Here is a 25,835-nt window from a genome sequence, read left to right on the forward strand (position 1 = left end):
TGTACATAGTAAATTTACTTGTAGGGTTTTATTCATTTTTAAACCTACAATGAGCATAAAACTCAAATAAAACATGATCAAAAGGCTATGACAAAAAAAAAAAAAAAAAAAAAAAAAAGTAAAACAGGAATAGGATGTTGACTTTACAGCTACTTACATCAACTTTCCTATCGTAAGAGTGGAACAGAGTGGAATAAAATGAACTGATAATTCACATTAAATGTTACATTACTTTATCCTCAACCTTTACACAATTAAAAAAAACTGCTAAAATTGTAACAGATTGGTGATTTTTTTTTGGCAAAGTTCATGTCCCTCACATACCCTTCTGGAAGAAAAACACTTTCAATTTACTGACTTTAAATACATTATCATAGCATCATTTTCAAGTAACAGATACGCAAGGTTTTTTTGTCTTGGAACAATTGTTAAATTAAGTTAAAATCAGATGTAGACAGGACTATGCAGAGCGATTCAGAGGATGCTTGCAATTCAAAGGATACAATGATTGGTTCACATTTACACTGAAAAAGAAGTCCCTGATAGAGGATGTAAAAACAAAATATTCACATTCTGCTTGCTTAAGTAAATATTGACATGGTTGCAGTATTTCCCCTTTGCCTGCCCAGACATCCTTTCATGCTGAACAATTCAACATAGTCCAGTTTAAAATATTCACTTAAACAGACAGCTTCCATGGTTGAGCCTCTCATACACACACACACACACACACACACACACACACACACACACACGAGAACACCTCAAAAGTCAAGCTCACATTTCCTTGAAAGGCGCGTGGGTGTATTTAAGGAATTCATTTGATTTAACTTTGTCTATCAAAATATAGAATTCATTAATAATACATGGGAGGGCTAAAATACAGAGCGAGCGAACAGAGAAAATAATGATACAAAGCATTTTTTTTGCTTAATACAGTAGCTATAGGACCACAGAGTTCAAAGTTCAGGCATTGTTGGGTTTTGCCCCAAGGAGGGAGAGAGACAAAGGTAGAAGGGTCATCCAATTACTGGGACAATGCCTTGATATTCAGTTGTGGGTATAGTTCAGCTTTGTTGTCTGATCCCAGATCAGATGTTTAGAGTACCCACAACACCCTCCTGCCACTTCAATATGGCCTCCTCATCTCGTTTTACCATGTCACTGCTGTTTTTCTGCTCAGACTTTCTCAAATTCCTTGCCACGTCTGGCCATCGAGCAAAATTCAGTTAAGCTAAAAAACGTATCCAATTTAAAAAAAAAAAAAAAAAAAAAAAAAAATATGAGTGTATCATAGTTAAAACCACAAACAGGGATTTAAAATTCAAAGTCTTTGTCTGCCATGTCAATGGCCCAGGCAAACTTCTCACGCTGGGTTTTGTTGTAGATCTTTTCAATGGGAATGCCCCACTTCTTACACCTAGGAGACAAAACCAGACAGGATTTTAAAAAAATAAAATAAAATTTAAAAAAAAAAAAAATCACAGCACTATGGTCCCCAACAAGAAAATTCAGGGCCGACACAGCCAGCGATGCTTAAACAACACATTTTGGAGACTTAAAAATATTTTTCATACCAAGCCACAGAGATGCGAGGGTCCAGATAGTTGAGCTTGGAAGTGCCGAGGGCAATCTGCTTGTTCTCTTCACGATCAGTCGCCTGCACCTCCAGCTTCATCAGCTGCTCCTCTATCCTCTGAACTGCCTTCTTCTTTGTCTCCACAGTCCTAGAGGAGACAAGAGGCACAAATTGTTAAACATATGGATAACATGACTGACCAGGGAGAAACTATTTATCTGTACCAAATCCATTGATACTCACTTTTTGGATTTTTCATCTCTCCGTACTTTGGCGTCAGCCTTAGCGCTTTTCAGTTCTCTCTTGGCATCAGAAAGCTGGTCCCTTTTAGCATCAATCTTAAAAAAAAAAAAAAAAAAAAAAAAAAAAAAAAAAAAAAAAAAAAAGGGGGGGGGGGGATTAGTCTCAGATTACAAACACTGATTGCAACATAATTGTCTGACATTCAACTTGATCTTCTACATTATCTGCAAGAGATAATATTGCAAAGACCATTTTTGGCTAAATTCAACGATTCAAAACTCACGAGGCAGAATGTGACATGAAAAGTTGAGAGCTCGTTCAAACATTCACATAAAATTACTGACACATTAATGTGAATATCCATCAAGCTCTTAGAAGACAAATGGACTATGTAAATTCTTTCCTCTCAACATATTCCCATAATATGCTAAAATTACTTAAAATGTTACTTTGATTAAATTTATTGCACCCAAATTTCTAAATTTTAAAAATTAAAAACATCAGGACATCAAGTTAAGATGGCATTTTAATAAAACGTCAGTTGTAAACTAATGTCCATCTCAAGTAAGAAGAAAAGAAATTCCTGTCAAGAGTATTTGAAAACGCCATCCTCACCTTAGTCTGCAGGTTCTGCATAGACTTCTCAAATGTCTTCGGTGGAGCTCTCTGATGGTTACACAGGATGGCCACAGCCCTGTTGGCCCTGTTGTAGGACAAGATCTTGGCTGGAATGTTTTCCTCCACTGGAGAGTCAGAGTGTATCATTAGTTCCCTGTATGCAAAACCACTAAACAAGACTAGGTCATAACCTAGAGTATGGCTGGACTCTGTATGGTCCATGCGCAGAACTGAGGACATATTTTGAAAACTGTCATTGCATCACATCATTGCATTGTATTTGCTTTCTGCCAAGTGTCAGTGGTTTCAGCCCTTTGTTTGCTTCTCTCCTACTCACATACACAGCATTTAATACAGCTGAACTCCCGTTGTCGCTGTTCGTATTTACATGTTTGTTTTGTCAGACAACGGAGTGAGTTTGAAGTAGTGACTGAAACCCATCAGGACTACATCTTAACTTTCAAGCCATTTCCAAGCTACTGCTAAAATCCTGATTTTGTAAATGCAGCATCATCTGACACAAATCACTTAACACACAAGTTAAAGGTAAAGACTGTTCTTTGATTGCAGCTGTATGAACTTGTAAAACAATCTTTTAGAGAAAGTTAGAAGCAACAGAATATTTATTTTATCTCACATAGCTTCTCTTTGGGTAACAAGCTGCTGCATCTCACTCAACAGAAAGAGTGAGGGCATTACTGGAGACTAAGCAGCCATGGTCTGGTCAAAAAGTCACATGGTTGTTCACCAAGTGATTTTTTTCAATGAGGTTTGTGTACATTGGGCTTGAGATCCTCTTGATTGGTAGATAGATGTATACCATTTGTGAGCTCCTTCAACTGCTGCTGCAGGGTGATTGAGGCGTTGTAGGTACGGAAAACTTTGGCTGTCAGACCATCCATCAGCTCCTGAAGGTGCTTGTTTAGAATAGAAGTCTGACGGGAAACAATAGTTGCAATCATTATACAAAGTATTTGATGACAGATGCAGACCAATTATTTTGGAACGTATCTTCCCAAATAAACATCTTTGCATTCGTGAACTTTTTATTTTGCCTACATTTAGACGATCAAACAGGTCATCATCCGGCTCCTTGTTTTCCATAAACAACTGAAGATTCTTGAATACCTAGAAGAGGCAGAACAAACATGAAAGTACAGCCAATGTTTGCAGGTTTAAAATAAAAGCACTTCTTCGGTCCTTACCCTTTTCTCCACAGGGACTTTGTTATAGTAGCGGATGGAGTCTTTACCCAGGAAGTCAAACTCCACCACATACTCTTGACCATCGTTCTCTGGGTAGAGTTTGATGTGTTCAACTCTCAGTGAACAGCAGCCCACAGTGTCAGCAGTCTCTCCTTCCTCCTTCTCATTACCCGCTCTCAGAGCCAGCTAGAGCACATCAGGACAGCTGGATTAAAGACGGCTTATTAAGACATTAGCCTCACTGCAGCTTGTGTTTCAGCGCCCACTAAACCTCTGCAGTCATTGTTAAAAAGCAATTACACTACAGCAACCACCTCAAGCAATACACACTCAGTACAGTGTCAATAGTACTCATGATACTCACCTTGTCAATGAAGTAGAGTGCCACAGCCCTCTGTCTGATCCTCATCTCCTTGGACTTCCAGTCTTCACGGTACTGGTTCCTGATACGGTCCACACATTTCTTCAGTCTACGGGCTGTTTCATACTTCTGCCAATCCTTCTCTCCCTGCAAATAAACAGCATAATGAACAAGAGTAATGAATTAGATGGGGCCGTAATTGTGTGTCATAGGAACTTAAATGAAATCAGTACATCATGTCCCCTGCACAGTTATAGTGTACATAGCCTTTGTACTGCATTGGGAGTGAGACTATGGCATTGCAGTGTCTCAGTTTTTACAATGTAATGGAGCAAAATTCATTTCAACAGATTATAAACATCTTGAAGGTCACACTGACACCTGAAGACATAAACTCTGTACAGACAATGCTACTTAGAGATGAAGTTGCTGTATTCCCTCGTTGGAACCAAACAAAGGATTCGCTTTAGACCAATTTTAAACCAGATCCAAACTTCAGCCTACCTTGATCCTGGAGCTGGGGTTTAGCATGATGTACTTGATGGACCCTTGAATGTTCTCCGTCCACGACACAAGCCAAGTGACCTTGTTGTCATGACGAACCTCTTTCCACTTCCTACCTGGAGGAGGCTCAGGGTACTTGGAGTCCCTATGAGGAGTACATTAACATTTAATCATGTTACTCACTTAACACATCAGTTTATCAACACTACCCCTCACTCACTTGCTGCAGTTGATGATGATGTCTTCAGGCATGATGCGTCGTTTGAGCATGCCCATCTTAGGATGGTCTCCACGGCCACGGAACAGGCCTGGGGGCTCAATGCGGAAGTTAGCAATACGTTCTTTGTGGTTGTCCATTATGCAGAAGCCGTACTCCTGCAAGATGCGTTCATTCTCCTCCTTTATTTTCTACAGAAGGACAGGAAACAACACATCAGCACTCCATCTTGCTGGGGTGAATTTTAAATGTCCCCAAAAAAGAGGATGTTATCAATTTTAAACATCCAAGGAATTGGCAACATTTTCTGACAAATGTTTACAAGAGATACTCCTGTAAGGTTAATATACTATGTGGCCTTCCATATTGGTTAATCCTTAGTTCTTATAACAAGGAATTAATCAGGTTTAGCTCCAGTACAATATACATGTAGTAGCTGACCTGTTTCTGCTCCTTTGTCATGGCCTTTCTGGCTTCAGACTGTGCCTTGAAGTATTCGCTCATCTCACTGAAGTTGCATTTCTTCAGGTCTGTGATCTTTGACTTTTCCTCTGCAGTCATTTCCTGCATCAGCAACAACACGGTACAATCAAACACAGGAATCTTTGAACAATTACCTTTCCAGAATCAGATTTTTGGAAATCTGTTTATAATTTTAAAAAAGTGCATTTTTCTTACCTTCCTCCAATCTTTGAAGAAGTTTTTGCGGAAAATATCCTTTGTGGTGTATTCATGGTCCAGCATTTTAGCAAAGAACGTGGCCACCTCTTCTGCTCCTGGGCTGAGCCTCATAACTTTACCTAAAACATGCAAAAACTAACTCATCAGCCACTGACATTTACACCTGTCCATCATTTAGGTACATAGTCTTCAACTTACTGAAAAGGTGAGCACTCCTGTGGGTAATACAATCTTACCATCATAGTAAAATTTGACATTGCTAGGAATAGGCTCATATGGTGGTGCAAACACTGGCCCTTTGTGCTCCAGAAACTTCCATTTCATGCCGTCTGTGTATCTCTCCTCTTCCCACCTGAAATCAACCAAATAAAGCCATCCGATAAGGAGTTGGAATATACCAGAGAGACAAAATGTTACTCGATCCAACAACAACACACAATGCATCCACACTTGACCCATCAGCACACCAATAACTAGTGTTGCATTGTACAGCTGGCTGGCATCAACTCACCATTTCCACTTCTCCTCTGGCTCTTTTTTTGCTTTCTTTTTTCCATCAGTGACTTCTCCTTTTTTGTTTTTTGTCTTTTTGGACTTAACATCCTAAAAGAGGAAGAGAAACTGAGTTTTTTTATTACCAGTTTGGCAGGAAAAAAAAAAGAAATATCAACCCTCTCCAAGTCTCCAGGTCAAGATATAGTGGAGGAAAGTGAGTTCTTTTCATTGTTTAGAGAAAATCTGAAACCAAGACCAAGTTTGTGTGACGTTGTGGCCTTTGCTTACCTCATCTTGTTTTCTTTTCTTGGCCTTCTTGTCATTTTCAGTCTTTATTTTCTTGGGCTTGAACTCAGAGCTGAAAAATAACACCCTATGTCACAAGTCTGAAAGATCAAACTTTGGTCACAGATAACTATATTGATACCCTATCCCTATGAAGTAGACATTGGAAACATGTACACAGTGTAATGGCATAGGCCACTTACTCGTTATCTTCATCCCGTTCTCTTTTCAGAGACTTAGGAGAGTGGTAAAAGTCATCTTCAGGCTCAGACTTCACATGCTGAGGGCTGCAAAAGAAAAGGAATTCAAATTCAGAAATGACTTCATATGACACATCTGCTGGTAACCTACATGTAACACTTAAGAGAAATGTGAGGTCCAGACATACCTGGCAAAACCATTCTCTTTTTCCTTTTTGACTTTACCATCGAGGGACTTCATCTGGAAGGTTTACACAAAGTTGTTAATGAAGGTCTAACAAGAAACCATAAGCAACAGTAAAAGCTAAATGGCTGTCAACTCGTTACCTAATGGTAAGCCATGAATGCTAGTTTTTATAATTTTGTACTTTTCTACATCTATGAAACACACCTGAATGATTATAATTAGAACTAGAGCATCTAAATCATTTATTCATCAATCTCAGATTCTTAGTTACTCCTATCATATAGTGCCATACAATCTGCTCAGCCTCTGTGTATACCATATATTACATCAATTGCCCAGAACTCTATTTGCAGTCTACTGTTGCATAATTTTGTTTTCCTTAGTTTAGCAAGGGCCGTACCAAACAAAATTCTGAATTCTGCCAAATACAAGTACATGTTTCTAGCTGCTTGAACTTGAAGTGTTGTGGAACCAAAAAATGTTCTTCACATATACAGATCCATTTTCTCCCTGTGTGTTTTGAACATTTCTACATCCTAATTCAGAGGACAGATTCAAAATATATATGATAATTGAAACAGAAGATGTAGACACAATAAGTTATACATTTTGCTCATTGTTTAAACAGCCAAGTGCCATGAACATGAATGCATGATCTGACAGAGCTCAATACTGCAGAAAAAAAATTCATAAAAGTCTAAAAATTACAACATTACATGCACAACCACACATGCATTCTTCCATGAATTATATGCATGATAATTCACCTTCTCCTCCTTTCTCTTCTCCTTGTGCTTGTCCTTGTATTTGTCTGTGCTGCCATCTTTGTGCTTCATCTTCTCCTTGTCTCTGTGTTTTTTGTCAGTGGGGTCTTTGTAATCGCTAGAGTTTAAAGAAGCACAAAACTATTAAGTCAGGAGATTTCTGCGTCCACTAGCCACTGCTGAAAATACCACAAGTAATATGGTGGTATGTCTTGTCGATTCTGGGCAGACACCACCAGAAAAGTGTATTTATAAAAAGGAGTCTGGAAGCACACACCATACCTGTTGCCATGTTTTGATTTCTCCCGTTCCTTATCCTTTTTGTGGTCCTTATGTTTGTGTTCCTTGTCTTTGTACTTGTCTTTATGCTTGTGAGAGTCTATGAGAAGATAACAGTGTTACCGTCCGAATGGTAGGTTCGCTGTGTACCCACATTGAGACCAAGAACCACCTAATGGCCTCTACACACAAGCGGTGAAAATGAACAGAGTGCACTTCCCCAAAACCATGCGCTAATGTGTCCAGGCTAAGACGGACAGTATCCTTATCAACTGACAACCTAAGAAGTACTCAAAGTCCACCTACGTAGATTGTTCTAGGTAGAAACATAAAATGTATAGCTACAGATAAGGTGTACACATGCACCACAATCTGAATGTCATGCAGCCTGTAAACACAGTAGCACAGCACCTCCTACTGCCCGTATAAGCTTCATTGTTTATGAGACAATATGAAAACTACTGACAGGTTGAAACATGCAAGTGAACAAAGTAGGTTTTCACTCTTTAATTTGTGAGCCACACCAGGGTTTAAAAAAAAAAAAAAAAAAATCTTAGTTGAGCCAAAAGGCAATTATCAAAATTAAGACTTGACACCCAAACTTTGCCATCAAACAGAGCTGACATTTAGCCTAGTCTACTAACAGGTCCTTAAAACAAGGCATCAATGTGGCCTGTCAGTATAAGACAAACAAAGCTCACATATTCAAGCTGAAGAAGTTTCAGTGGGTGGTTTGGTCTCAAGAAATCACTAAACACAAAACCCACAGTGGTTGTTGTTGACTTGGTTGTTCCGTTTTAAAACTAGTTTTTTGTTTACCCATTATTTGAAGATGACAGATTTTATTTGTGCTGTCCCTCATATCTATACCAAATCATCGTGTGAAACATTTCTATGCAAAGGCTCTGTTGCACTGCATCATAACTGCAGACAAACCAGAGAACATATGTGAAACTTCTGGTTGAGACTCCACGGGTCGCACCTGACAGATGAAACACTCTCAGAATATAGGCCCATGTCACTGACTAGCAAGCACATTACTAAACAAAATTTATGCATAACGTACAACAAGTGCTAGTAAATGGTTGGGTGCACTGAATCCTTACAAATCACATTATCTTTTTTTGAATCAGGCCAAAGCTATGTTGCGTCATAAAAATGCCAGATTTGCTTGTTAATTTAATTAAGATGAAAGAGTTTAGTCCAATCTGAAGGGAAAGACTACCACTATGACAAATAGTGATGACAAGGCCCTGTATGTACCAGAGACAAATGTTATCCCATTGCTGCAGAATGAAAACCAAATAGGTTGGTTTAGTTGATTTTTAGCAGAAAAGCTTAGCCCATTGGCGTTTGAGTGTGACATCTGGTTAGCCCTGCTTTGCTGACTTAAAGAAATCAAAAGTAGTTTTCTTGGTATGTGTATGAATGGTGTGTTCTATGTTTAGAGGTTAAACAGACTTAACAGCAGAAAGAACTAAAGACAAAAAAAGTTTTTAACTTTAAGATATTGTCGAGACCACCTCAAATGCAGTTACTTGCAATGTGATGATGAATTAAAGTTAATGACTTGATATATTGACCACTGATATATAGATCCAACTAAAAACACTCCACTTTCTCTTACCGTGGGAATGTCTTTAACTGTAATAAAAAAAAAATAATAATCTATGAAAAGGAGTTAAAGATCGCGTATGAAAAATATACTCTTCTTGGTCACCACATGGGATCTTAATGTAGCACTGTGCCTTCGCATTTCTCCTCCACAGCCATCTGCACTTCACAGCCTGGGTTCAGCTTGCAGCACAGTCAGGCCGCTACACCGAAAAAGAAAATGGCGCAGAGACTAAGTCCTCAACCCCCAAACCCTCACTTTCAGGTGGGAAATGTGGTACTAAAAGCTAACCAACAAGAAAATCTAATACGATAAACTGATAAAACACCTCAATGTGTGTGCCAATAATGATTCGAATCGGGTAAATAATCAGCGGAAAAGCTTTTACAAGACCTCCCTTTTGAACAATAGGCGCTTGTGAGTGAGACAGAGGACTTAGTCTCTGGACGCCATTTCTGTCCTCTGCTCAGAACTAACGTAACGTTACATTTGAGCAGTGAAGACAAGTCAGAAATTGAGGAAAACCCTCGTTTTAACTCGTTAGCTTACCCTAATGAACTTACCATTGACCCGAGAGCCACAGTCAATCTGAAAAATCAAGAAAAGGGATGAATGTTATATACCGTAGTAGCTAACTAGCCGGCTAACTAACTTTGAACTTGCTGGATGGCAAAGCGACAGTTTGCTAGCTATCCCGCTAGCCGTGCTAGCTTGCTACGCTGGATGGTAATATGGCTTAGCGGCTATCAGCGAAGCCGCTACGGCTAACGTTGGCTTCAGCTAACGCCAAATTAAATATAGCGTTACCCCACTTTGTCTTTGAGTTCATGCCTAGCCACATAAACCTGAACGTTAACCGGATAGCACCTTTCCACAACATTACAAAATAAAATGTGTTGAAACTTGTCAAGACGCTGTTAACTACAAAATACGCGCTAGCAGGCACTATTCACAGTTAGCTAAGTTACCCTGTCAAGCCAAACAATTCAAACGCTAGCAAGAAACTGTACTAGTATATCACCAGTGATGACATAACAAAATACGTTTAACATTACCTGGTCCTCGTTGTGGGAATGGTCCCCACTCATTTCCTACGCGTTGTTTGATTAAAAAAAAAAATCAAAAATGAGAAACGTGGAGAGAGTTACCACACACCGGTGAGTAGATGCGGGCAGAATGAAGAAAAGACACGGTTGTGTAAGAGCCAAGTTCCCATTGTACACTAGTGCGCATGCGCTTCAATTTAAATGGTAGGGAGCAGTGTAGCTCCTCCTCTTAACAAAACGTGTTGCTGTCCAGACACACGATGGTCACACACAGGATGGAGTGAGGTACACACATACCAGGAGCACATGGTGATCCGGGCCAAGTGCCCCACATGTTCATCCGTTTAGTATCTTATTCACCTGATTTGATAAGTGAATGAGAGCAAAAGGAAGGGGCAGCTCTGTGTGCTTATCTTCAACAATCGTCATCACCATATGTGGGTCTGAGTTATATGCAGTTATATGCTCGTCTGACCTTACTCAAGGTGCACATATAGGTATACTTCACAGTTTGTCTAATGGCATAGCTGAAACAAGTTGCAGACATATATGCTGATGGAGTGAGAATGACCCTCATGTACAGCCCAGGCTGCCTTCAAAGCATTGATATGGTGTTGTGTTTTTAGTGATTTAAAAAATGGTTTAGGCCAGAATGTGTGGTTCATAAAAAACAGGAGCCCATCCTGCCCTCCACAGCCTTGAGAGCCAACAGCCCTGTTTATCACATATCAACTCAAAGACAATGAGGTTCACACTATAGAGTTGATGCGTCACGGTGAATTTAAAGTTAAAGGCATGGTTCAGAATAATAACCACCTGAAATTTACTAAAAAAAAGTAGGTTTTAGTCTTGTGCCAAGTGCACTTGGCAATCCTCTTTAGATAATAAATGAAAATGTGTTTTTTATGGGGATTCCAAAAGGTGATCACTGAACACCTGTAAATCTAATCTGTAAACACAGGACAGCATCTAAAACACCAGTATTTTGAAACAATTCTTATTTCTTTAGTAAAAAAAAAAAAACTACATTTCTGAATATTTTTCATCAACATATTCTCATCAGGTTAAGAAAATAATGTGCATACTGTGTGGACCTGCATAGACCTGGTCATATGAAAAAAAAGAATAAAAATATACAATATAATAAAAAATATACAATGAATTATACACACACATTCATCCCAAACACAAATATATGTTTGGGATGAATACCTTTTGCAGGCTTCATGGTGCAGCTAAGTGGATCATGTTCAAGGCAAACTCTTCTCTATCCACAAGAGGGGGTTGCAGTCCATTACATTACCTACTTGGATTAATCTGGCCTGTAAGGGCCTCAAAGCACTCTGTTCTCTGTCTCATGAGATTTCATTCAGACTTTAGCTTTAGATGTAGTTGACTGGACAGATTATAATTTATTATTCTACGTTGTACGAGTTAGAGTTAGAGTTTTAGGGTCCCTAATATACACAGAGATAGTTGGTGTATTCGCCTTCAGAGGTTCTGTCCAATCAAAACTCAAAGATGTAATTGTGTTTGCCTTCATTTATAGACAATACACTTTTGTGTTCACTGTTTTCCTACAATAATTTCTTTTACATTTTATCAATGAAAACACTACACTCCAGTAATGTGCACTAGCAATGTCAACACACAGTGCAGTCGTTTACTGTAAATAAAATACAACCAGTCCTGTACCTTTCACATCTTGTTTTCAAAGAGACAGATCACATAAACTGAGCTTTTTTGTGATTGTTGATGGGTTCAGAGGCTGCAGCGAGTGTTTTAGGTCACAAGTGACAATCCAGAGTATATAGGGAGTCATATAAACATTTCACAAAGTGCTTGAGTGGACTTAAACTTTAATTCATCAAATAATAGACAAAAAACAAATGAGAATAATGTCATGAAAATCGACATGCTACAATTTTCTGTGAAAAACTTAGTATAAATAATAAATGTAACAACAGCATGATATTAAAGAGATAAATAAGGCAAGGATGAGGAGCAAGTGCAAAGTGTTTTCACTGCTCATCCTTTATCTCCTTATACATCAACATCAGCTTTGACTGAGATCAATCAAAGTCAGATTTCTGAACTACAATATTGTACTTCTCATCCAAAATATAGGTTCTTTCCATGACGATGAAAGCATCTGTTTCAGTTCCTGCTATTTGGATGTAATACCCAACACAACATCTTGCTGATTAAGCAGAGATGCAAGGTTATTGAGGCAGTGTTGTGAGAACATTGTGTCTTCCTCTTCAAAATTGTTTAAGGCTCCGGATGGTTTGGCTTTGAAAGTGGCGTGGCTGGGTTCTGGTATAAAAACATGTAAGAGTCACACAGCAGCCTGCGCACTAGTTCAGGAGCATGGGAGGGGTTGGCCCAGGCCAGCTCCTCCTCTGACTGGGACAGGAAGTCACCCAACTCCGGACAAGCTTGGATCTCAGGAATGTTGTAGCCACTTTGATCGTCACCTGTAAGAAAGAGTGGCCTTAAGATTAGACATCAGCCAGTCACAGACGTCAGAGTGTAGCCTTATCTAATACTGCCAAGGCAGCGCTATCAGAAAATAAAGCAGTCATGGGTAACCACTTCTTAGAAAAAACAAACAAGTCTGTGTTTGCACGAACATCAGAATAAAATTAAAGAAAAGCCAGGAAATAACCCACTGAGAAAAGTAAATGAAACAAGCTGGAATCTATCTTACCGCATCTGTCTGCCATGCAGTCAAAGAAGAGCCAGGAGTGAGGGTCGAGGCCGTATTTAACAAAGGACACATAGTGGCTGGTTTGAATGCAGAGGACAGCAAACAACTGCATCATGTGCCTGGGAACAGGAGTGTCAGAGGCAACATCTGCTGGAACCTCTAGAGCTGTGGGGGAATGATCCTGCCTCGTGTGGTGACTGTGCACCTGTAAAAAAAAAAAAAAAAAAAAAAGTTGAAAATTTTACACTACAAGTTGGGTCAATGGGACACTTGACAACTAAAAGGATCTTGTGGTTTACCTGTGTGTTGCAGGTAGTGCAGTACTGCTTGATTCTTCCTGGCTGCAGTTTGCGATCTGGTAGACACTGAAGACACTCATACTCTGCCAAATGCCCACAGACAAAGCACTCTCTTGGAGCTGTTGGGAAAAGCAGGTGATTCATATGGATCTTAAACTTCATCAAAAACACTGTATTGAAGAAAGCATTCACATGCTATATGATTTGAATCAGTGCAGATTGCATCTGTTCCTCACAGTTGTGTAAAAGGTCTGTGACGTCCAGCTCAGTGGAGGGAATGATGTGAGAAAACATCTTGTACTTGTTTCCAAACCTTGGCATCTGCACGATTAGACAGGACGGCATCTGAGGGACAACAGGGAAGGCAATATCGGGGTTACATGACTGTGTAGAGGGGGGGGGGGGGGGGGGGGGGGGGGGAACAAAAAAACAAAAACAAGATAAACCTACTCAGTCTTCTTTGCCTAGTAAGAGGAGCCCTCACCTCTTCAAACTTGAGGTCACCTGACAGGCAGGATGTGTCCAGCAGCTGTTGGACAGTGGGCACCTGTCCCATCTGCTCTTTTTCTAGAAAGATCTGGAAGGTGTAGGCACCCTGAGATGTTTCTCGTCTCGATCTAAAAAACGGAGAAACAACATTTCAGTAACTCAGTTTTACACAGCAAAATAGGACAAGATATTTAATGCTGGGTTCTTCAGGATCATACCTGAGCTTGAGCAGTGGCTCCATGCAAAGCACCTTCTGAAAGAGGACTGTGATGAACTCCTCTGGGTCTGCAGTGAAGCAAAACAGCTCAAATTCAATTTGTGATGTTGCAATGACTTTGCAAAGATCTATCAAATTATGTTGTTATTCCTGTATGTTATAAGATACAGGTACATACCCTTTTCCTCTGTTTGAAAGGTGTCGCAGCCAAGCTGTTTGCGGAAATTCATCACGCTCTCAGCAGGTACAAATCCTTGTCTACAATAAATACATTAGCTATCGGTTAGCAAACACAAGGACTCACACACTGGAATAGCTGCATACACCAAAACAATCAAGAGTAAACACAGAGACACACCTTCTTATGAAAGTAAGTTTTAAGTGCACCTAATGTCTTAGCTGTGAATGGAGAGTAGGAGACAGAGAGTACTTGTTTACCAGTTAAGATTAAGTGAAATGTCATGATGTTCTTGTTTGGCAAACTAGCTGATTAGAAAAAGAAAAAAAAAGAAGAGATAAAAAACACAAACTGTCCTGAAGACAGTTTTTATACCTGCGTAAACGGTTGACTATTTTTCTCAGAGTGCAGGCTATGGGTTGCTCTGTGTCAGCAGGCTTCTTGCAGATATTATCCAGGGTCACAGATGAGCTGAACAAACTGAAGGGAGAAAAACACATCATTTTATCACCTCAGAGCTCATCTGAACCCAGTTCATCATGCTCATTTGGTTGTATGTGACCTCCTCCAAAAGAAAAATACTTTAGGTAATGTGAGAATAAAACAGATCTGAGCTGTGCTACTTGAGAACCAAATGCTCTGAGGCGTGGTGAACTGCTTTCACCTGAAGAGTGTGGCATCAAGATAACAGGAGTTGATGTGACCCTGAATCCCCTTCATTCTTCCCACTAACAAAGACAAGGCCTGTGACTCTGGGATGGGTGAGGCATCCTCCTCCGAGTCCTCAAATGGAGGAACTGAAAACAGCAAGCAAACACACACAAACAGATGCTCCTATTAAATGACATGTTCACTCCTCATTTCACTGGTAGCTTTGGATTTGAGAAACAGTTTCTCATTAGGCTTAATCACAGTATAACTGGACAATCAAACAGGCCTTGAAGGATAATGATTAATCTGCTTTTTCAAAAGTAGGACGTTCACAGGACTGTCAAACATGTTCAACTGGTTAAAAAAAAAGTGCCACAATCCAGCCATTGTTTTAGGTACCAATGACATCTTCTCTTCCCACTAAACTGTGCCAGAGGCAGATGGGTGTGAGAATAAAGTCAGTTAAACCAATTACAAACCATGATTTATTGACTAGGGCACAACCCTACCTTTTATAAATGACAAGTAGCGAGAGGAATGATAAACATCTATCACTAAAGTGCAAAATAATACTGGCACCCTGATCAAAAGTTCAGTTTGCCAAACTTCCTGCACGACACTACAGTTTTGTGCAGTGTGCTACGCAGTAAACTTTAGATTTAGAACACGCGATTCCGAGGGATGTTAATTTTATTTTGCACAAGTATAGTATAACACAAGTAAAAATAAAAGTTTTACACAGAAACATTTCACATAGAGCCTTCAGAGGTAATTATACCAATAATATTAAATGTGTTTAATGGTTACAGTTGAATTGCTTATGTATGTCCGACCAAACTAGGAGAAGTGTCTAACCTGGAGGTGCCTCTGGGGGTTTTGGGGTCTCCCTCTCTGTAGAGGTGTAGACAAACCTGCTGTCAGGACTGCACTTTGTGACAGGAACAAACAAAGCCCTGTTCCCTTTGCAGGTGAAATATCTCTGGCTTCCGTACTTCCCATCAGTGCAGCCGTTCACCTCGTAGTCCTGAAACAATAACAATCAAATCACATATAAGATGTCCTCAAGACCTGAAGCTGACAAGACTTAGCTGTACAAAATTTTAGTGCCTCACCAATTCGATCCCAGCCCATTCCACAGTCTTTCCTGCAAGGACGCCCAACCACCGTATGACCCCGTACACTGTGACCCCTGAGTTGGACACCACCTCCACCATGGATCCCACCTCCAAAGGGACATTAGATCTGGTCAGGCTTTGGCTCTGGATGACACTCTGCTCTCGGTTCTCTCTCACTTGATGTGCACGAGATCCTATATTGGGCATGGAGTGGATGCGCGTCACCGCTTTTCGGTTTAGACCTGTGGTGGTGGCAGGGTGGAGAGGATGATGGTTATAAAGTCATATGACATTTTTTTGGACTTGTCACATGCTGCCTCATGAGATTGACCTCTGGCTAACACAACACGTCTACATATGGAGGTATGTAGACAGCTCAGAGCGAACAATGTGCAAAAAACGCCAGACCATGTGATGAATCTACTGTTCTGCATTCCAACAACAGGACCAGTTTTTCCAGTTTTGTAATGGGACTACTTCTTTTGCGCGCCCCCCCCCTCAGTAGCCACAGGTGTTTGGTCTAAACATTACAAATACAGGATTTCATTCACTCATTGGAGGGGAGTGGGACAATTGCTTTTTGCACAAAAAAAAAAAAAAAAAAGGATTTTGTTTCATAAAAATAAGGATAAAAACACCAAGTAATCAGGTGGTTGGAAATACCACATGTTGACTCTGAAAGAGGCAGACGAGCCGTGGCTTTGACCACATTACTTACCCCCACATTGTCCGTCTCTCCAGTGCAGCCCGAGGGGGACAGAGTAAGATGGGACCACCTGGACAATGTCTGCAGCACTGAACAAGGGTAGGGGAGCTGGTTTCTTGGATGACAAATTGTGATCACTGTCCTACAATGAAGAACAAAACATAACAGTTACTGACGTAAGACTGTAAAACTCCCATGTACTCGCCCTAGAGAACACAATGATCTCGCGCCTGTGGAAAACTTGCTCTAATGACACTGAGAGTTGCATATCTCTCTGGAAATCATTTGACTAATAACTTTGCCTAAAGACCCACAGATCACTAGAGATTATAAAGTTATACTAGTGTGCATGTGAATTTATTAGCCTCAGAGAAACCTTATAATTAAGGTGCTTGTGCTGCAAACAACTTCACCTACCACGAATTCCACCTCAAAGCCAAGCATGTGCAGGTCGTCTTTGTTCTCCTTCTTCCCGATTTGCATCAGGTTCTTCACCATCCCGGGCAGGTGGCCCTTCTTGTGCCTCACCACCACCAGGTCATCCGGAGACAGCTCACAGATGGCCGAGAACAGCTGAGGGTTGCACAGCAGCTCCAGGCGTTTGCTTGTGGAGGAGACGAAGAGCAGGAGCTGGGCCTGGTGGCGGCTCAGAGGGTACGTGTCCTCTCTCCTCACCATGCCTCCGCTCTTGGGGCTCCCTGAGCTGGAGCCACCGCAGTAGAGCAGTCCCACCAGCTCCCCACGCTGCGTCTCCGCCTCCACACGGCCGATGCATCCGCGGCAGAAGCCTTTCCTCGACTTCCCGCGTATGACGATGAAAAAGTTCTCCTTCACCACAGTTTTGGGCTCCATCGAAACCCCTCACTTGCACCGGTGTCGTCTGCTGAGCAGTTTTTGTGCAGATATTGTGCTTTATATGAGCAGGTAACCTGTAAAAACAAAAAACAGCAGAAATACATTATTGCACTGTGGCCTTGATCTGCTTCAAGTTACTTCATAAAATAGCTGAAGAGAAAATCATTTACTCAGAAATGAAATTCATGTGTAGCAGTACTCACTCTGTCACCATGATATCAAATGCGCACCAGCATATAAAGTTAACAATGCTGAGCAACTCATGTAACAACTATTTAAACAAATGTATATATGAATAAAGGCAAATCCAATATATGCCTACAAGAGCTAACTTAAATACAGGACCCATGATACCCCACCCGTTTCAGTAAACAAACTTCAACACATTTCTAACAACTCTGTTAAAATCATTAGAGTCGGTTCAGCACTTGAAACGTAGGGATCGTTGTCTTACTCACTGCTCTTTGTCTGCTAAGAGCGACTACTCCACTGTCGCGACATGAATTTGACTGCACACAAGAGCAGGTGAGTCCAGCGGTGACCGACTTCTTCCCTTTCACTGCCACACGGGAGGTGGGAGCAACATGCGTGTATTTAAACACGGACCCGCATGTGACCGACGACGCGGCTCACTCTCCCCGCCCTGAACATGAGTGTACAACAGTGCATGAGGGTGTTGTTGGCTCCTGCAGCTGACTGCTGGTTGTACATGCAAAAACTGTGTGCACATAGTAAAGTGTACCACGTTGCACAGAAGTGTGCTGTGTTTTAAATTAATTCTGTGTCTTCAACATGTTCTACTTCACATATGTGGATGTATTTGAGGAAATGCAAAAAGCCAAAAGCTATAAATTGGATATTGACTTATGCATATGTGACTAAGCCTGATATCACTGTATATTATTGATGGCACATTTGTACTGAGACAGAACATCTGTTTGAGTTTCTGCTGTTGTTCCCAGTTTGCTTAGCTGCATATAATATGTAGTGACACATGAAGAGCCACCTCATGATCTTGACTCTGTTCTTATTGTGCTGTTCTACATAAACTGGACTTGACCTAAAGCTAAACCTAAATACTCCTGTGCAGCTAAAGTTTTCAGAATATAGTCAGAGCTGGGGCTTTATTTTCATCTTTGAACTACATGGGAGGTCACTCTGACCTGATGACACCTCATCGCTGGAACATCTCTCATCAGTAGCTGCCGTGAAACTGTCAGACGGATATTGAGCAGAAATGTTTACAGTAACCAATGCCTAGATAGTACAGTATTTTGAGTGACGTGTTTGTGTGCGCAGACACATGTGATGTGTTCTACCCTGTGACACAGGCAGTATGCATGTCTGACAGTATCTTGAGTGAACATCAGTTTACATAACAGCCCTCATTTTCTTCAGCGTGCATGTTTCCTCATCCTGCATTGAACATGTCTGTGTCACTTCATATAGAAAAGCACGCTGATGAAATCAGAATCTCAAGTATGTCAAGGTTATTGCTTTAATCAGTTTTAAGACCATTTATATGAATAGACACTTTTGCCTTCTTTAATAGAAAGCTGTCTGCTTGTTGGAGGACTGCCCTCTTCAGGCTGGTGATCACTATAACAGGAGGGCGTCAAACACCAGAGAACAACAACCATAAACTTATATAATTCAGTGCAACAACAGCTTATCCAGATACTACTAAATATGGCCTTGGAAACTGTTTCTGAAAAAGTAAAGCTACTGAGATTTATATAACTATGATAAACCATCAGATAATACAGGGACTGCTATGGCCTTAATGACCTCTTTGTTCCTCAGGATCCCCAGGACAGCAGAGCCGTGGCCCTTTTGATGCAACAACTGCACACCCTCTTCTGGAGACTCCGCTGATGAGGGAGGATTTTCGAAAACAGGAAATTACTAATTTGACCACAATAATGGCAAAGGTCAACCACTACTGTATCACATACTTACAATCTCCAAGAAGTCTGTTTGGTGGATGGAGTCTTGTCAGGAGGCGGCTTTCATTTTTCTCTTTGTGGTTGGACAGAGCACTGATCAATACCTGAAGTCCACATGATAAATGTTTTTGCATTAAAAATCCAAAATACTGCCAGTGAATCAGAATCCAAACTCTTTTATAATGTAGAGTGATCAAACCTGGATGATCGCACTGAAACTCTTGTGTCCACCTGAGCTGCTTAGTGCCAAGTAGATCCCACATTTATGCCAGGCTGGCACCACTATTGTGGGCATGAGAGATGACAGGGGCCTATTTCCGGACTGGAATCCATTTCTCTACAGCATAAATAACAAGCAGGTTCAAGTCAATGCTTTGTAACTGACTGGTTTTATTAGGTGAGATTTTGAATGGTAATGCACCTGGTTGGTTTGGAATTGGTCTCTGGTTTTATTTGGCCAGTAGAAATCAAGGATGAGGCTGTTGAGAATAACACCTGATGGAGTTATGAGTCTGCTCCCAAACGGCCTGCTCAAGGAACTACAAGATCATGAAAACAAGAGATAAGATAAAAGAATGTCAGTGCGCCCAGCAGCACATACCACACATAACCTCCTGGTGTGATCATTTAAGTCAGACTGTAACAGTAACACCGTCACCTTGCCACTGACACCATGAGGTCATCTGGTCCCATGACCACTACCTGTCCGGCCTGCAGCTCAGGCTGGAGGGAGTGGATGGTGGAGTGACGCTTGGGTGGAGATGTGATCCTCTCGGCCTGCCTCTTACTTTATCAAAAGCAGAGAGAGAACGAACAGGAAGTTTGCTGAAATGCCTGATGTAACGATGAGTTAGTGTTTTTGATGTTGTGCAGTAGAGTTGTCAGTCAAATACGACACAAAACAAAAGATATGAAAATAAGAAATTATAGGCAAGTAACACCTAAATATGAAAATATGAAAAATGTCATTTGTGACTGTTTTAAATTAATTAGAGCTGAAACAGTTGATTAATCGACAAATTATTTTGATCATCAATTAAGGACTTCAGTCATTTTCTCTGGTTTCAGCTCTTCCAGAGTGAAAGTTTCATGCTTTCCCTTGTCATATTATGATAGTAAACTGAACATTTGGGGCTTTTAGATTGTTGGTTTAACAAAATGTACAAAAAAAACAAAACAAAAAACAGTCATGTAATTATGAAAATAGAAAAATCAGCAGTGAAAATAATCTGTAATTGCATCACTATTTTGATTCCTTAGTGTATCATACCTCAGAATGTCAGAGAGCAGCTCAGCCACTGAGAAGTTATATTTAGGGTCCCCCAAACCACTGGCCTTAGCTGAGGCTCCTTTCAGGGCCTATATAGAGAGAAAAAAATATATACTGTATATTTTTATGTATTAGCAGTATTACCATTTCAACCAGGCCATTATATAAAAAGCCTTGTAATACTAAAGCTTTGAAATGCAATCCAGTACCTCAGCAATCCAATGGTATGTTTGATTTTCTGTGTTATTGTTCTCACTGAGACCAAAATCCTCTAACAACCTGAGAGCTGATATCAGTGCTGCACCAGCAGACGGGGGAGGAGGAGCCTGAATTATAGACTCTGAGACAAAAGCAACACAATATAAATCAAGGTATCAAGAATACACACACATTGTTCAAAAAAGGGGGAAAATATGTTTGTTGTAAAATGATTCTCATGTGTTTATCTGAATAAAGAATTGATTAAAAAAAAACATTTTTTTTGGTATACTGTGGTATAAAGTTTACTCTATACCATTATACCGGCTTTCAAATGGTTGCTCCACTTCTACAGTGTAGTTAAAGATGTCCTCTCTGCTCAGGACCCCTCCATTTGTTTGCACCTTTGTATGAAACCACAGAAAAGGCTGTTAGACAACTGACCTTTGAATGATGTCTGGTGTCTTTCCTAAACTCAGACCCAAATGTGATTTCACACCAGTTTGTTTAATATCTGGATGTCATTTACCTCATCCACTATCTCTTGTGAGAAGTTCCCATCATAAAAGTTTGACAGACCAGCCTCCAGGACTCCTGCCAGAGTGGGCGTCCTCAGAAATGAACCAGGACGCAGAGCTCGGCCGCCCGGGAAGAACACCTCCCTGATACGTTGTGGTAGCTGCTCACCTTTTACCTTTGATATAGCCTCAGCTGTAGAAGAAGACAAATGAGTTGCATCCTGGTATATGATCATCATCAGGTTATATTGTGAAATGTCCCTCTTTATAAAGTGTAAAGTGGGATGCTCACAGAGACTGAAAGACACATTGAAACCTCCTTTGGCGACGGCAGCAGCTCTGCTGACCACATCCTCCCACGACAGACTGCAGTGATTTTGTGGTAAGACATGTTTGACTTTGAAAACTAAACACGAGAAAAAAAACACCAGGAAACAAAAATCACTTTATCTAAACTTGTTTACCTCCCATACAGGCTGTGAGCATGATGTAACCCTCTGAGCATACCTGGCACTCCTACTTGTAGACCTGCCTGAGAGTGTTAACAAGGTGAATAATGAAAACAACAACAGTTGATGCTTCCCCCCTCCCCACCTTTTGATTACCTCAAGCTCTGACACATTTTGCAGCATCTCCTCTGTAAGTGTTTTAGGTGCAGTTCCCTGAAAATTGATCACTCTGGTTTCATTCTTACGGATGTCATGAACCATAATCACCCCACCTCTACAGAAGGAGCAAAGGATGAATTTGTGATGAGACAGTTGTGGTTGATTTACAGCAAGCGTGTGAACCACGAGACAGTCACATACCCACCGATACCTGACACATGCGGATGCACAACACCCAAACACAGGGCAGCAGCGACAGCTGCATCCACACTCGATCCGCGGTCTTGAAGGACTTTCTGACCAAGTGCAGTGCAGCGCTCATGATCTGACACCAACACAACTTTAACAAACACCTGAGGAGATACAGTGATGAGGATAAATAATGCAGTGGTGCATTAACTTGCATTCTACAGCATGACATACCAAACTTTCCCCCAAATAACAATGCAGGATCAGAGCAATGGTCACTCCAGTGGCAAAGATGATAGATGCAGCACACAGAGGCATGATGCTGTCCTGACTGGAGCTGTCCTTGTCTGTCTCTGTGAGGCTGGACAGGCTTTGTCCAAACAGATCTGTGCTACCAGAGGCCATCTCTTTCAGAGGGATCTCCTTCGGGAGATGGCTGAGATCTGTGGCAGCAGCAAGGTAACAACATGTAAACCTTTAGCAGAGTGGAAATGGGGTTATTTTTCTGGCCAAGTCTTAATTGAAGTTTCCAGCCCAGGTCCTCTGGACCCAGAGATCCTGCCTGTTTTCTCCCTTGACATCTAATCAGGTGATTTACACCTGCAGTGTTGCAAATTAGCTTCAAGACAGGTGTAAATTAAAGAGAAATCCAGCAGCATATTGTGTGTTGAGAACTAGGATTGTAAACCATCACTTTACACTTAACCTGTATCCTCTCACCATGGTTTTTATTCAGTTCACAGGGGAAGTCACTGGGTGATGAGCCGTCAGCCAACTGAAACGAATCAGCAAAACTTTTATAACTAGACGTTGACTGCTTGTTAATTTTTGTTTCAGGAGAAACATCCATCCTCACTGTATTCACTACAGGGCAAAAGTTAATTCAAGAACACAGGAACCCTCTTTATTGTGCACTACTGAGCCCCACAAACAGCACTCTTCCCTCATGTAATCAAGCACAGCAGGTGTAATCACCTCCCAACCAATGAGATCTCAACATTTGCACCTGTCAAAATGTGGGCAGTTCAGTGTCATTTGGACATTTTGATTTGACAAATAAAGAAATCACAAGCTGCAAAGTCATACTTTTTATTGCTGTATGAAAAGGTTTTAAACCAAGTACATATAGTAAAGTCAATGCATGTCAATACACGAATCACATCACTTTGAAGATACATTTTGCATAGGCTGCACTTTTCTCATCCACATGTATAAATTCACATGCACACAAACAAGAAAACATCTTCAATGCAAATTCATATACAGTACAAGTTATAATGTAGCTGCCTATTAACTGGTAACAGTTGTCAAGTGTTATAATGGGTTACATCCGGATTAGATGTATAGCTTAAATCTGCACAAGACTTAACATGTGTAAAAACAGATGGAGTGATGCTTTTTTGGTCAACTCTGTGTGTGTACGTGTGTACGTATGATAGTGTGTGTTTAAAGTGTACCATGTACACTGAAAGATTGTTTCCTGGTTTAAAACCAGAGCTTCAGTGGCTGAGGTTGCGATGCCCTGGCTGTTGGAGGTGGAAGGAATGGTGTTGGACACCTTGGCGAGCACGGTTCTGGCGCTGGATGGCGTTACGGGACATGTGGTGTCGGTCTGCCCAGGCCTTAGCCTTCTGGTTGCAGGTTAACTGTGTCACCTCTGACAGAGCTTTAGGCTGAGAAAAAGAGGCAAAGGTGGCTCCACTGGTGGTGCTGCTGCTTTCGACTGTGAGCTCTGGATCTAACAGGCTGGACAGAAACACAAGCATGTGAATTTAACAACCCCGAGGGTCGATGTGCATCAGCTTAAGTTAAAGTGAAGTTAAACAGTTGGGGTATTGGAAATAGTTTCTGTTTACAGTTAAAATACAGTTCAGTGGTATTTTCCCTCTAATGTTATATAGTAACAATTTCTTGAAGTTAAAATTCATATAACAGCATTTCTCTTGCCCCCCCTGACCTTGCATCAGTTTCCATGTTGGCTACTGTGTCTCCATGAGGGGCAGAGTTTAATGGTTGGGCGTCAGTCAGCTCTGCATCCTGGTTCTCTGCTGAACTTGTCTCTGTGGAGGCACGAGTAGATATTTGTCATGTACCGTACACATCAATATACAATAAGCATTTATAATATTAAGATGCACAGTCCTCTGGCTGAATAAATAAAAGGTAGATTACTAAAAAATTAAAATGTGGTATGAAAGTAGGTCCTGCTCGTGCTATCAAATGTGACATCAACATATGGACCAAATTGTAATGATGAAAACAGCAGAATGAGCTACAACACACGCCTGTTGTAACACTGTATATGTTTTATTCCAGATAATCTAAAAATAAGGATGTTTGGGGAAAACTCTGCCAACTAAAAGCAGTGTTTTTATGCTACATGACCGACCTTGATGACTGACAACAAGCCACCCTTCTTCCACCACTTCTCCAGACTTCACTTCTTCAGTGGTCTCCTCCTTTCCCCCAAACAACAGACGGGTGATGGTTTTGAACATTTCTTTTGTCTTCTCCTGGTGTGTTTTGTCTTTGCTGATGTCCCTGTCCTCCTTCCTTTCTTTGTTTAGCATGAAGCTCAGGCGTCTTTAGCTGCTCAAGACAAAAATAAATAAATAAATAAATAATAATAATCAGTCATGTGCATGATTATACAGCATCATTTCTTCCTTCACTGACTCTAATCTATCTTTGAATGTCTGGGAGTGGGTGAGACCCTCCCTTCATGATTATTTTTCAAAATTCAAACAATGTTTGGTCAGCTGACAGGGACATCCAATGAAATGTCTCCAAATGCAGTAGTTTGAATAATGATTCCCACTCTCTTAGAAATTCATTGTTAGGGTCCATCTGGTTCTTGATATGTGGGGGAGGGGCTCCCTTTATCAAACATCTTGTCAGTGCAAAGCTTGGGCTGCACCTTTAAATGGTTGAGACAGCTCAACGTTTCAAAGCTGACACTAAATTCATGTCTGAAGTGCACACTAACTGTGATGGTGTTATATTGCTATTGTGTTGTGTTTACAGTCATTAGCATGTAGTTAGGTACACAACATATTAAAAAAAAGATAAATAATAGGATTAAAAACACAATATTAAAACTTTATATTATATTAAAACATTATATTAAAAACACTACTAACTTGACTGAATTCAGTCAAAATATTTTCTATACATTGTTTCCTCTGTCCAGTATCACAGTGTCCTCAGTGTTTAAATAGTATCGTTACAACGTCCACTGCTGCAACCAAACTAAACTCACACAATCAAGACAACCAGCTGTAAAACGCGCGTCACATTTGAGGATAATCAGCGAACAAAATGTGTCTAATATCCATAATAGCGATGCTGACAGCCTATATATTTTTTGTCTACCCGTAATGTGTATTTCTGTAAATTAGCTGGAGCTCTTCCCCGTCCTCTTACCTGCCGCTAGCGTCTCTCAGTTTGACTCGCAGAGAGTCGACGCGTAGATTTTCACAGATATCTCATAGTTTTTGAAGGCCTGTGAGAGATTATTACTGTGCCACCTGAACAAGGCTGTTGTTTTGTAGTTCAAATATTCAACCGATCTCAGACACCAGAGGGACCGCCCCTGTCCCCGCCCCCA

At 40.7% G+C, this 25,835-nt stretch overlaps 4 protein-coding genes across 13 annotated transcripts; all 4 read right to left on the minus strand.

The window, feature by feature from the left end:
- Positions 1-9: 9 nt before the first annotated feature.
- top1a (DNA topoisomerase Ia) lies at positions 10-10,449 on the minus strand. Of its 2 annotated transcripts, none has more exons than XM_071494350.1 (21): positions 10,289-10,449; positions 9,797-9,821; positions 7,622-7,718; positions 7,343-7,457; positions 6,577-6,629; positions 6,392-6,475; positions 6,192-6,261; positions 5,920-6,011; positions 5,645-5,760; positions 5,406-5,527; positions 5,169-5,291; positions 4,731-4,918; positions 4,511-4,655; positions 4,010-4,153; positions 3,646-3,831; positions 3,500-3,568; positions 3,261-3,375; positions 2,438-2,565; positions 1,823-1,917; positions 1,578-1,727; positions 10-1,420 (listed from the first exon to the last, which is right to left on the minus strand). In XM_071494350.1, exons 1-21 carry the CDS (start codon positions 10,319-10,321, stop codon positions 1,318-1,320), a joined length of 2,253 nt encoding a protein of 750 aa, XP_071350451.1. In that variant the 5' UTR covers positions 10,322-10,449; the 3' UTR covers positions 10-1,317. The 2 variants fall into 2 exon arrangements, with proteins under 2 accessions (XP_071350451.1, XP_071350452.1); XM_071494351.1 differs by having other exon boundaries at positions 9,783-9,821; positions 10,289-10,379.
- Positions 10,450-12,121: 1,672 nt separating this feature from the next.
- On the minus strand, positions 12,122-18,114 carry cyld2 (cylindromatosis (turban tumor syndrome) 2). Of its 2 annotated transcripts, none has more exons than XM_071494699.1 (14): positions 17,958-18,114; positions 17,062-17,573; positions 16,657-16,786; positions 15,936-16,180; positions 15,679-15,847; positions 14,837-14,969; positions 14,548-14,652; positions 14,173-14,252; positions 13,996-14,062; positions 13,773-13,905; positions 13,525-13,633; positions 13,289-13,407; positions 12,990-13,194; positions 12,122-12,756 (listed from the first exon to the last, which is right to left on the minus strand). In XM_071494699.1, the coding sequence occupies exons 2-14, from the start codon at positions 17,494-17,496 to the stop codon at positions 12,551-12,553; spliced, it is 2,136 nt and encodes a 711-aa protein (XP_071350800.1). In that variant the 5' UTR covers positions 17,497-17,573; positions 17,958-18,114; the 3' UTR covers positions 12,122-12,550. The 2 variants fall into 2 exon arrangements, with proteins under 2 accessions (XP_071350800.1, XP_071350801.1); XM_071494700.1 differs by having other exon boundaries at positions 17,954-18,099.
- Positions 18,115-18,561: 447 nt separating this feature from the next.
- On the minus strand, positions 18,562-23,188 carry LOC139630879 (glutathione hydrolase 7-like). Of its 8 annotated transcripts, none has more exons than XM_071494703.1 (15): positions 22,949-23,188; positions 22,463-22,671; positions 22,241-22,392; positions 22,037-22,154; positions 21,896-21,963; positions 21,748-21,797; positions 21,443-21,624; positions 21,230-21,317; positions 20,925-21,055; positions 20,716-20,804; positions 20,104-20,232; positions 19,867-19,984; positions 19,645-19,782; positions 19,459-19,549; positions 18,562-19,370 (listed from the first exon to the last, which is right to left on the minus strand). In XM_071494703.1, the coding sequence occupies exons 1-15, from the start codon at positions 23,076-23,078 to the stop codon at positions 19,240-19,242; spliced, it is 1,824 nt and encodes a 607-aa protein (XP_071350804.1). In that variant the 5' UTR covers positions 23,079-23,188; the 3' UTR covers positions 18,562-19,239. The 8 variants fall into 8 exon arrangements, with proteins under 8 accessions (XP_071350804.1, XP_071350803.1, XP_071350808.1 ...); XM_071494702.1 differs by having other exon boundaries at positions 18,564-19,370; positions 21,724-21,797; XM_071494707.1 differs by lacking the exons at positions 21,896-21,963; positions 22,037-22,154 and having other exon boundaries at positions 18,564-19,370; positions 21,748-21,837; positions 22,251-22,392.
- A 113-nt stretch (positions 23,189-23,301) lies between these two features.
- LOC139630880 (tumor protein p53 inducible nuclear protein 2) lies at positions 23,302-25,835 on the minus strand. Its single transcript, XM_071494710.1, has 4 exons — positions 25,652-25,835; positions 24,618-24,817; positions 24,186-24,288; positions 23,302-23,974 (listed from the first exon to the last, which is right to left on the minus strand). Exons 2-4 carry the CDS (start codon positions 24,796-24,798, stop codon positions 23,728-23,730), a joined length of 531 nt encoding a protein of 176 aa, XP_071350811.1. The 5' UTR covers positions 24,799-24,817; positions 25,652-25,835; the 3' UTR covers positions 23,302-23,727.

This window comes from Trachinotus anak, unplaced genomic scaffold, assembly GCF_046630095.1.
Source record: "Trachinotus anak isolate AG129_WGS33_773 ecotype Australia unplaced genomic scaffold, CSIRO_AGI_Tana_v1 ptg000013l, whole genome shotgun sequence".
Taxonomy (NCBI): Eukaryota; Metazoa; Chordata; class Actinopteri; order Carangiformes; family Carangidae; genus Trachinotus; species Trachinotus anak.